Source organism: Haplochromis burtoni, unplaced genomic scaffold (assembly GCF_018398535.1).
Source record: "Haplochromis burtoni strain Fernald_Lab_line unplaced genomic scaffold, NCSU_Asbu1 Contig_381, whole genome shotgun sequence".
NCBI lineage: Eukaryota > Metazoa > Chordata > Actinopteri > Cichliformes > Cichlidae > Haplochromis > Haplochromis burtoni.
This window is the reverse complement of record NW_024582742.1, coordinates 87,337-96,932: the sequence shown is the minus strand read 5'-3', so window position 1 is coordinate 96,932 and position 9,596 is coordinate 87,337. Positions and strand designations below refer to the sequence as shown.

The 9,596-nt window shown below is 41.4% G+C and overlaps 1 protein-coding gene across 1 annotated transcript in view; it reads right to left on the bottom strand.

Annotated features, from left to right (window-relative positions):
- Positions 1 to 3,705, bottom strand: part of LOC102297676 (coiled-coil domain-containing protein 42 homolog) — a 5,976-nt gene extending 2,271 nt beyond the window's left edge. The window contains exons 1-4 of the mRNA XM_005944091.2: positions 3,542 to 3,705; positions 3,330 to 3,450; positions 409 to 495; positions 134 to 325 (exon numbers count right to left, since the gene is read on the bottom strand). Of these exons, the coding sequence (XP_005944153.1) occupies positions 134 to 325; positions 409 to 495; positions 3,330 to 3,450; positions 3,542 to 3,579 (438 nt within the window). The 5' untranslated portion in view covers positions 3,580 to 3,705. The remainder of the gene's footprint in view (positions 1 to 133; positions 326 to 408; positions 496 to 3,329; positions 3,451 to 3,541) is intronic.
- Positions 3,706 to 9,596: the final 5,891 nt, after the last annotated feature.

Sequence of the window (9,596 nt, the reverse complement as noted above, 5' to 3'; positions counted from 1 at the left end):
ACACACACACACACACACACACACACACACACACACACACACACACACACACACACAATATGCATGTGCACTGACAATAAAGACATTATTTAAATGAACTGATTACTGTTAGCATGAAATAAAAATACTGTACCTTTGTTATTTTAAGCACACGCTCCATGAAGTGCTTGTACATTGAGTGCCTCTGAACTTGATGCTGTAGCTCCTCTCTCCTCTCCATCAGTTCAGCATACTCTTTCTTTAATCTCTCTAACTCTGCCTCCTTTTGAATGAACTCTTTGCTGTCTGCCTTCGCTTCCTCCAGAGCATCATCAGCATCTTCATCCTACACAGTTTCAGGTCCAATTTGAGTTTCGTTCCAACCATAAAACTGAAATTCAGCTTGTGTGAAATGGTCTTCTACAGTACCTCAACAAAGGCTTCATGAAAGCGCTCCTGTATTTTATTAATGTCATCCTGCAGCTCCTTTGTCTGGTCCTTCAAACTTTTTAGCTCCTACAGAAATGCACACAAAGTAGAAAAGGTTTACGTTACTAAGGGAATACTTGTGATAACTTTCAGGACAGTAGGCCTCAAGGGTACTTATGGTGAAACCGTGTGTTTGAAAAGAGCTTAAAACTGAGGACATAAAGCTATCAACAGACTCTCAAGAAACAACTGCTTCGTATCCAAAACATCTGTGTTGAAGAGATATCAAGTGAAGCTGAACTAGGGCCAGGCCACACAGGCGGGTAAACAGTACAAGGCAACAACGAACAAATGCAAACAGAGGTTTAATTACACATTGGGGTAATCGGGGAAAATGAAAACACTGGGGAAAACAGCTGAAACTAACCAGGAGAAAACAAGATGGAGACAGATTAACAAAATAAAACAGGAAGCAACAAAACGTGAAAATCAACAAGATGGCTCGGGGAACACAGAGAAATCCCACGCCTGGACAGTCGTTGACCACCGCCATGATTCTAGCCTACGTTACAGCGTCATGTGCGCTTTTTACATCCAACACAAAAACTGCAGTCATGGTGCTTTTGATTGTACTCAGAACTCAGAAATTCTGCCTTCTGAATAGGAAGATGTAGGTAACACCAGACTGCAGATGAGCTGCATACAGGGCTGGACTGGGACAAAACCACCACATATCCAGCTTTTACAGCTGTGGCTCCAGCAAACATCAGCTGATACTAGAAAGTAATATTAAATAAATTCTAACAACAGCTGATCAAACGTGCTGCTGTTGTTTAACGTGACATCCGGTGGTTTCCTCTTTCTGGCGCAAAGCAGACGATTAATAAACAAGAGGGAAAAGCCGATCAGCTGATCATTGATCAGTTTCATGATTGAAGTAGAAACAGGAGAGGGAGGGTGAGAGGATGAGAGAAGAGGAGACAGCTGCAGCGTAAACACAGAATAACTCCAGCTTTGTGTCTTTTCCATTGTAGCTGAAGTCCAGGACAAACTGTTCCTTTTCACCTCAATAAGAAACGCGTAATATTTTCTCTGAATACAGACGATTCCGTTTTTTACAGGACGTTGGCAACTCTAATAATTAACCTGTATGAACAAAATAAAGTTCAACATCAGTAACAAGCACCACCCAGCTTATATAGAGATTGAAAATGTGACGTCATTCAGGGGTAAAACCGCAAAGGATTCTGGGAACTCGTGGCAAGAGGTACTAGCGCACGCAGGCTTTCAATTGAAATCAGTCACACAGCGATAAAAAGAAACACAAAAATGTCAAGAAGCTGTTGTATTATTAACTGCAATAGCCGGTCGCATGACAGCCACGGGAAGCCGACGGGTAAAGAGATCGGTTGTTATCGGATTACGTCGTTGAAGAGAAATTGTTCGAGCCATGTTTCCGAAGTAACAAAGAGGCGACGGATGGCCTGGATTGCAGCCATTCAAAGACCAAATATAACGTCCCAGAACACTCCAGCTCACAGGTTAGTCTGCTCCAAGCATTTCACAAAGGTCAGTCTGCTGTTGTAGTTAATACGTCATTTTCATAACATAATTGGTGATATAGGTTACAAGCAAGTCTGGCGCTGAACAGAAATTGTCGCGCTATGCTCCTTTATTTATTGTGCATAAATAGTGAATTGTCCTGACACAATATTGTGTTTCGCTTCTGTTATTATGGTACATTGACAAAAACATATACTTTTATTCACAGGATAAAACAGTTGTTTTGTATCACTAATTGCCCAGTACGATTACAGCATACAGTATTATTGTCACTGCTACATTTCTGTAACGCGTACCAGAAATTATTTCCACTACTAATTAATTACCGTTGAGCTCAAAGGTCCTATTAATAAACGGTTAACGAATGTGTATTTATGAAGACGATTTGTGAGACTGGTAAACTTACCTTTGTTCGTACGATGGTCTTTCGTTCTACACGGTGCATTTCAAGGTCCTGTACCCATCCGTCGGTAAACTGTACCTGGGCTTGTTGCAGTGACCTGAAGTTACTAAACTTCATGAGTGTATGCACTCACTCCAAGAACCGTATAATTATAAATCTGAGCGTGGTGAAAGTTGGGCAGCACGCTAACGTATTTTGTCCACTCTGTGTGCTCGTAAGGGTCTGACCCTTTCACTCCTTTGATTTTTTCCTCGTATCTTTTCTTTGACTTTTCGTCGAGTCTGTCTTTGTACGGACCGGCATTGTTCTCCTTCGTTTTGTACATAACTTTTTTGGGGGCAAAGAAAAACAAGAAGGTATTGGAACCGGAGAATGAACGTTTTGCGGTGCTGCAAATGCTTGCATTTGATGCGGTACTTGGATTGTTTTGCCACGAGTTCCCGGCATGCAATGCGCGAAAGTCACGTGGTCTGTCAATCTCTATAGAAACCCCGTCATGCTAGCTAGCACGCAGTACGAAAAAGTCAACACAACAAAAATAAACTCCAACTAAACTTGGTTTATATCTGACCCAGATAGACTGCAGGTCATAACTTCTTACCTGAAGTTCAGTTCACCTGACACTCGGACGGGCGGCCGCTTCGGGTCTCTCCTCTTGCCTCCCCTTTCTCTTCATCCACCTGCTGGCCTCCACCACTTGCTAATGTTACTGAATCTGTGGAAGCTCCGCGATAGCCACCACACGAAGTAACGAGTAACGAGCCTATCTAAATCCCAGTAACGAGTAACGCGTTCCTGATTTTGGCATAATAACTAGTTACCGTGCTCGTTACCACAATAATAACGTAGTTACTGTAATGCGTTACTTAATAACGCGTTAGTCCCAACACTGACCATTAACACTGGCTACCTGATAAACCTTAAACTGCCAGAAATGCCAGTGACAAATTCACACCTGTGTGCCTTCCTCATCCTTGGCTTTAAGCCCTGCCAGCTGTTTTTCTCCCTTCAGTATTTCACACAGGACAACACTCTGATCATGGGTTTTCTTCTTTTTCCCCAAACCACACGTGTTCCTTGAAGAACAGTAAAAAGTAATTAGCATACATCATTTACCGAATCGGGCTTCACAGAGAAAAACAGTAGAAACACTCCACAAAAACTTACTGTGAAAACTGCTTCTGGCTTCTGGGCCTTGAAGACATGGCTGTCTGTTGAAGACTTTTCAAAAAAAGTTATTGGTTCACTTTTCTTATGTTATCTTTTTCTTCTTCTTCGCTTATTATGTTTTCAAACTTTCTAAAAGTGTGCATCTCCAGGCTCTAACAACCTTGTTTCTATGGCAACCAGAACTTGTAAAGACACAACTCACAGCATTTCAGTTTGAAGAAACACATCTCGACCAAATGTGAAAAGAGCTTTTTTTATTTTGAGTACATCTGTAAGACTGAAAAGATGAAATGATGATTGAGTTAGAGGTTTGCAAAAAGGTCCTTCACAGCGAATATAAATTCAGAGCAGCAAAAAACAGTTAACTGGCTTGTTCAGTTGTATCAGAAAACAACTGGAAATTTGCTTACAACACTGCCTCCATGTTAACTCCTGAAGTGATTTTAATAAAATGTGAATATCTCAAAGAAATCCTAACACCATATTATCCCGACGGAGCACTTCCCAGAGTCCTCCTGTTGCCTACAGATAGGGACTCCTCAGCTATCAGAATTCCCTGCTACAGAAACATTTCCTATCTCTGTTTCAGTTTTCAGACACTAACTTTAAAATTAGGCCTAAAACTTTTTCTTTTAATAAACTTCTAGTGGGAGAAGATTATTAAATGTTATCACAACTGGCTTACGAATGGTGCCACAAAACACCAGAAGAGTGTGGAAGTCAGAAATATCGCAGGAGGACTTTTATGCGATTCACATTTCTTTGGAGCTGGTGGCTGGTTGCTTGGACATTTCAGGCTCTGGTTGTTTAGTTAACCCTCTAAATTATTTACTGCAGGTCATCAACAGAGTCTCTCATTAGCAGTCGCTTCAATCACTCACCTGGAAGTAAAGTTTCTACTATAGTTGCTTGAAGCTGCTGAACGTCATTCACATTCTGTAGCCTCTGCCCACATAGCAGACAGGTCTGGCCCAGATCTGGTGTCAAGCTGATACTTCTGACTGACTGGCGTCATGGCAGGGTGCATGTCAACCAGATGTTGGCTAGGCCTGGCAATGATGGCACTATTTATGTGATGGCATGCCATATCTGGCCTGATTATGGTTTGGTTTATATGCTTTATGTGGCCCAGGCTCATACAAAACAGGCCCTCCCTGGACCTGGGGGCTGTAAAACTGGAGGGGGGAACTGCACCCAGACCCAGGTGGTGTTACCCTTTTCCCTGCGGTGGGGGGAGGCAGACCGCCCCGACTCCGCAGCAGCAGGGAGGCCCCACACTCCAGACCGCAGTCGGACGGCCAACTCCTCCTAGCCCCCCCCGCTCCAGCAGGCCGCAGAGAATGGGGGTGAGAGCAGACTCCAAGACTCCTCTTTACACACTTTATACACTTTTCTCAGACAGACATGAACATTTTCACACTTTTCTCTCTTGTTTAAACACCCTCAAAGTTCAAACCTTTGTAGAAAAATAAGTCCAGTATTATAGAATTAAACCAAAGGCACCCGCAGCTGCCTTTGACGGTGCAAAACGCTTCGTCAACATTGTTGTGTTTGTTGGGGAGAAAACTTACAAACTTACAGTACAGCAGAGTCACACTGCTAGGATCAAAGATTTATGTAAATTTGACAAACTGAACAAGTTCTGTACCGTACAGGAGACACGGCACGAGACTGAGTGACAATGGTCTACAGCCAATCAGGACACAGAACACAATACGCTGTAAAAATGTATGTACATGTATTTCTTTATATATATATATATATATATATATATATATATATATATATATATATATATATATATATATATATATATATATATATATATATATATATATGTGGAGCAGGGAAATTATTTTACTGCTATTGTTAAATAATCATCATCATTACATTGCATTAATAATATAATCTGCAGCATTGATATTGTATTCAGAGGTTTAAACAGTGTGTGTGTCTTTCAGAAAGACTAAGTTGCAGTTGACAGGAAGTTGCAGGCTTTGCAGAACTGAAACCGAAAGTTATTCTGAGGAGCAGGTTAGACGAGGCTATTTGAATTACTAGGTTATTCAAATTGTCTGTTATACTTTCATATTCTATTATTAAGCTTTTAGTAGAGGTTCTTGATTAGAACATTTATTCAACATAGTACATGTAGTTTCAGTTAGGTTATTACACATAAGGATGAGCCTCTGGTCTGGTAAAAGGTCAGATATATATATATATTGATCTGGCATCAAGCTGGCACTTCTGACTGACTGGTGTCATGGCACCACTTAGACTTTACTTAGTCTTTGCCATGGATGACCTCTGTCTCTGCCTCACTTTCCTGAATAGCACAGTAGAATATAATACCACTAATATAATAACAATCAAGAACTTCCACTTTCAAGACTTTTTTGGGGGGGGGATTTTTTGGGAGCACTCACTGACCTACAGCCAGGATGTAAATTTCAAATGGTCATCATATTTTAGATCGAGTACAGTTCTATATGTATATAAACCCAACTTTAATAAAGTTGGGAAACTGTTAAATGTAAGTAAAAATTCAATGACTTGCAAATCTTGTTAACTTATATTTTATTCACAACACAATACAGAAAAACATACAAAATGATCAAAATGATTAACTGAAAAAAAGTGGCATTTTGAGACAGATATTAGCTCATTTTGAATTACATGGCAATAACATGTTAAAAAAATTCCAAGGGTCAGTCAGATGACGTTTGTGAGTGATGGGTTTCAAGTGTTTCAGGCTTTTTCAGGCACATTTATAGCTTTTCCTCACAGAGAGATAAGCCCACGATGGAAACCTCTGCAGATTGTTTCAGCAGTGCACGGAGCAAGCTTTTCTTCCATTCTTCCATGCCCTTCATTTCTTAATATTTTTCGAGGAGAATGGGAATGAGGTGCAGCACTTTACTGAAACATGCAAGCATGAATGGAAATACTAAATTAGATTTTTTGTATGGCTACATCCATTCTTCAATGCAGCCTGAACTCTCTTAGAACTCTGTTGCAATTTATTTAAGTAGTCTTCAGAAATAGTTCTGCAGGGTTCCTGAAGGACATTCAATGCTCTTCTTTGGATGTTGGCTGCCTTTTGTTCCATTCTCTGTCCAGATTTTCCCACACTGCTTTAGTAATGTTTAGGTCTGGGCTTTGGAGAGAACAATCCATGACTGATACTGTTCCAGTGTTTGTTTTTCTATCCAGGTATGCTTTGACTGCACTGGCAAAGTGTTTGGGATCATTATCATGCTGAAAAATGGGGTTGTTGCCAAGGAGGTAGAGCAGGTCATCTACTAATCGGTGCTCCAGTCTGTATGTCAAGTATCCTTGGGCAAGAGACTAACTCCAAGTTGCTCTCTGATGCATCCATTGGAGCAGGAATGTTAGATAGAAAGCACTCAGATAAAATGTATAACGTGTTTTGAGTGCTCAGGTAGATTAGAAAAGCACTCTATAGGAATCAATCCATTTACCACAAAACCATTCTTGAGCATTTTTGTTGGTGCAAAATGTTATTTTATGCCTTTCAGACTTTTTTTTAAATCTTTCATTTATTTTTTACATAGATTCAACTAAATATAAAAAAGTCTGAGAGGGAAACTAACCTGGGAAACCAATGAAATATGAACAAAATATCAGTTTTTGTGACAGACTGCCAGTAACAAAATAGTAAAGATACTATTTGAAATGGTTCTTCGCTGTTGTGTGTTATAAGTTCTGTGTAAACACAACACTGCTTCATTGAGTTGTTTATTTTAGCTTCAAAGACCCATAGGTCCATGTTAAGTAGCTTATCCTCACTATCCCAGGCAGTAGTCCCATGTATTTTTGAATCCTCCATCATTATACCAGTTCCCAAAGACTTGACAGCTCCTCCCTGAACGACTTCAGGCCAGTGGCCCTCACACCAGTCGTTATGAAGTGTCTAAAAAAACTGGTTCTCACACACATCAACCACAGGGTCCTGGACACCATAGACCCCCATCCAGTTTGCATACCGCCCCAATCGATCAGTAGATGATGCAACAGCAATAGCTACTCTGCAACACCTGGAGAGCAGTAGATGCTGGACTAGAGCTCAGCTTTCAACACCATCCACCCGGGCAAGCTGATGGAGAAGCTGACAGACCTCGGCATCCCAACTCCCACTTGCAACTGGATTCTGGACTTTTTGACAGACAGACCACAGGTGGTGAGAATGGGAGGGCACGTTTCTGCTGAGCTCACCGTCAGCACTGGATCTCGACAGGGCCGCTGCCTCAGCCCCAAACTCCTGTACACCCATGACTGTGTCTCCACCCAGGAAAACTCCATCGTCATCAAATATGCTGGTGACACCACCATCCTGGGGCTCATCAAGGGGGGGGGGAACGAGTCTGGGTAGACAGTGTTCTTGCCTATGGAGAGGAAAATGACCTCATCCTCAACACGGACAAGACTAAGGAAGTAATACTGGATTTCAGGAAGAACCCCCCCTCCCCTGCAGCCTCTTATCATCAAAGGGACAGAGGTGGAGAGGGCCAACGGCCACAGATTCCTGGGCCTGCAGGTTACATCAGACCTGAGCTGGACTCTCAACACCACAGCAACAGTGAAAAATGCCCAGCAAAGGCTTTATTTCTATCTCAGGAAAGCTGGCATGAATCATCGCCGTCTCACCCAGGCCTACAGAGGACTTGTAGAGAGCATCCTCACCACAGGCATCACTGTCTGGTACGGGACCACCACACAGGCAGAGAGGAAGGCTCTGCAAAGGGTCACAAAGCCTCCTTCCATGTACTCTCTGTACACAACAATGCTGCTGAAAAAGAGCAGAGAATAATCAGGGACTCACACCATCCAGCTCACTCTCTGCTCAGACACAACAGAGCGGACAGCATCATCACACACAGAACAACAGCAGCTTTTCAACAGCTTCTTCCCTGCAACTGTCAGACTGATGGCAAGCAAAAAACACTGAACACTTAAAAGAACACAGCAGTACTTTACCTCATTTCAAATGTACAATGGGATAAACAGTTCAGTTGGATAACTCTATTTCCACCTGGGATTAATTCAGTTTCTCTGATTCTGATTGCAGGACACCCAAACAAAACATGCAATAAGAGGCTCTAATGTAAGCGTGCTGTTAATGTTGGCGGCGTCAGTTACACAATGGACCCAGAGGCAGCACAACAGAGGCAGCAGTGCACAGGCAGGAATGCGTTTCCGACACCACTTCATAAGAAGAATGGGACGGGCGATGTACTATTGCTGTGTGATTTTTATTACTATTACTGAAGGCTACCAACATTGTTAGCTTGTTCATAGACTGCAGACTGTTAAGCCATTTCTAAATATTCAAGTATGCGAGTTCGTACTCGCGTTGTCAGGACTTCGTGAGTTAACACGGGAGACCTAACTTCCCAAACTTTTTTTTAAAAAAATCTTTTTATATCATGAATACTACTAGAAGATTGCTCCACTCTTTGCTTGATCTCTACTTTCCTTTATTTGCTGTTTCTACCTTTTAAAAATGTGACTTGACCTAGAGAGCTCTGCACAACAATTCCAGTGTGGATGGACTGTTGTGCATTTCCTGTCCTGTGCGCAAATGGCAAATACAAATCTTGAATCTTGACAGAGGTTTTTAATAGTATTCCATCTTAACTTTCACGATTTAGCCAGCGAATGGCTCTCAACCTACCCAACCGCACACCAACTGTGACAATTTCTAACAGACCTTTATATCAAAGACATATTGATTTTATTTCAGCTGCATCTCTTTAGATAAATTCCTGCTCTGCTTCTAGAAAGAAACACATGTAAAACCTTAGCTTGTGCTATATTTTTTCTTACTTGGTTCCTTACTAAGTCTACTTATTTCTGACTTGGTAATTTGTGCTACTCTTATTGTATTGATCAACAAAACTGGACAGTTAATACAGGAAATTCATTAAACTGTAAAAAACAAACAAACAAACAAAACTTTTACATCCTTCCAACCAAGAGAACGATACTAATTTACTAATACTAATCCTCAAGTTTAGCAGGTTAACAACAG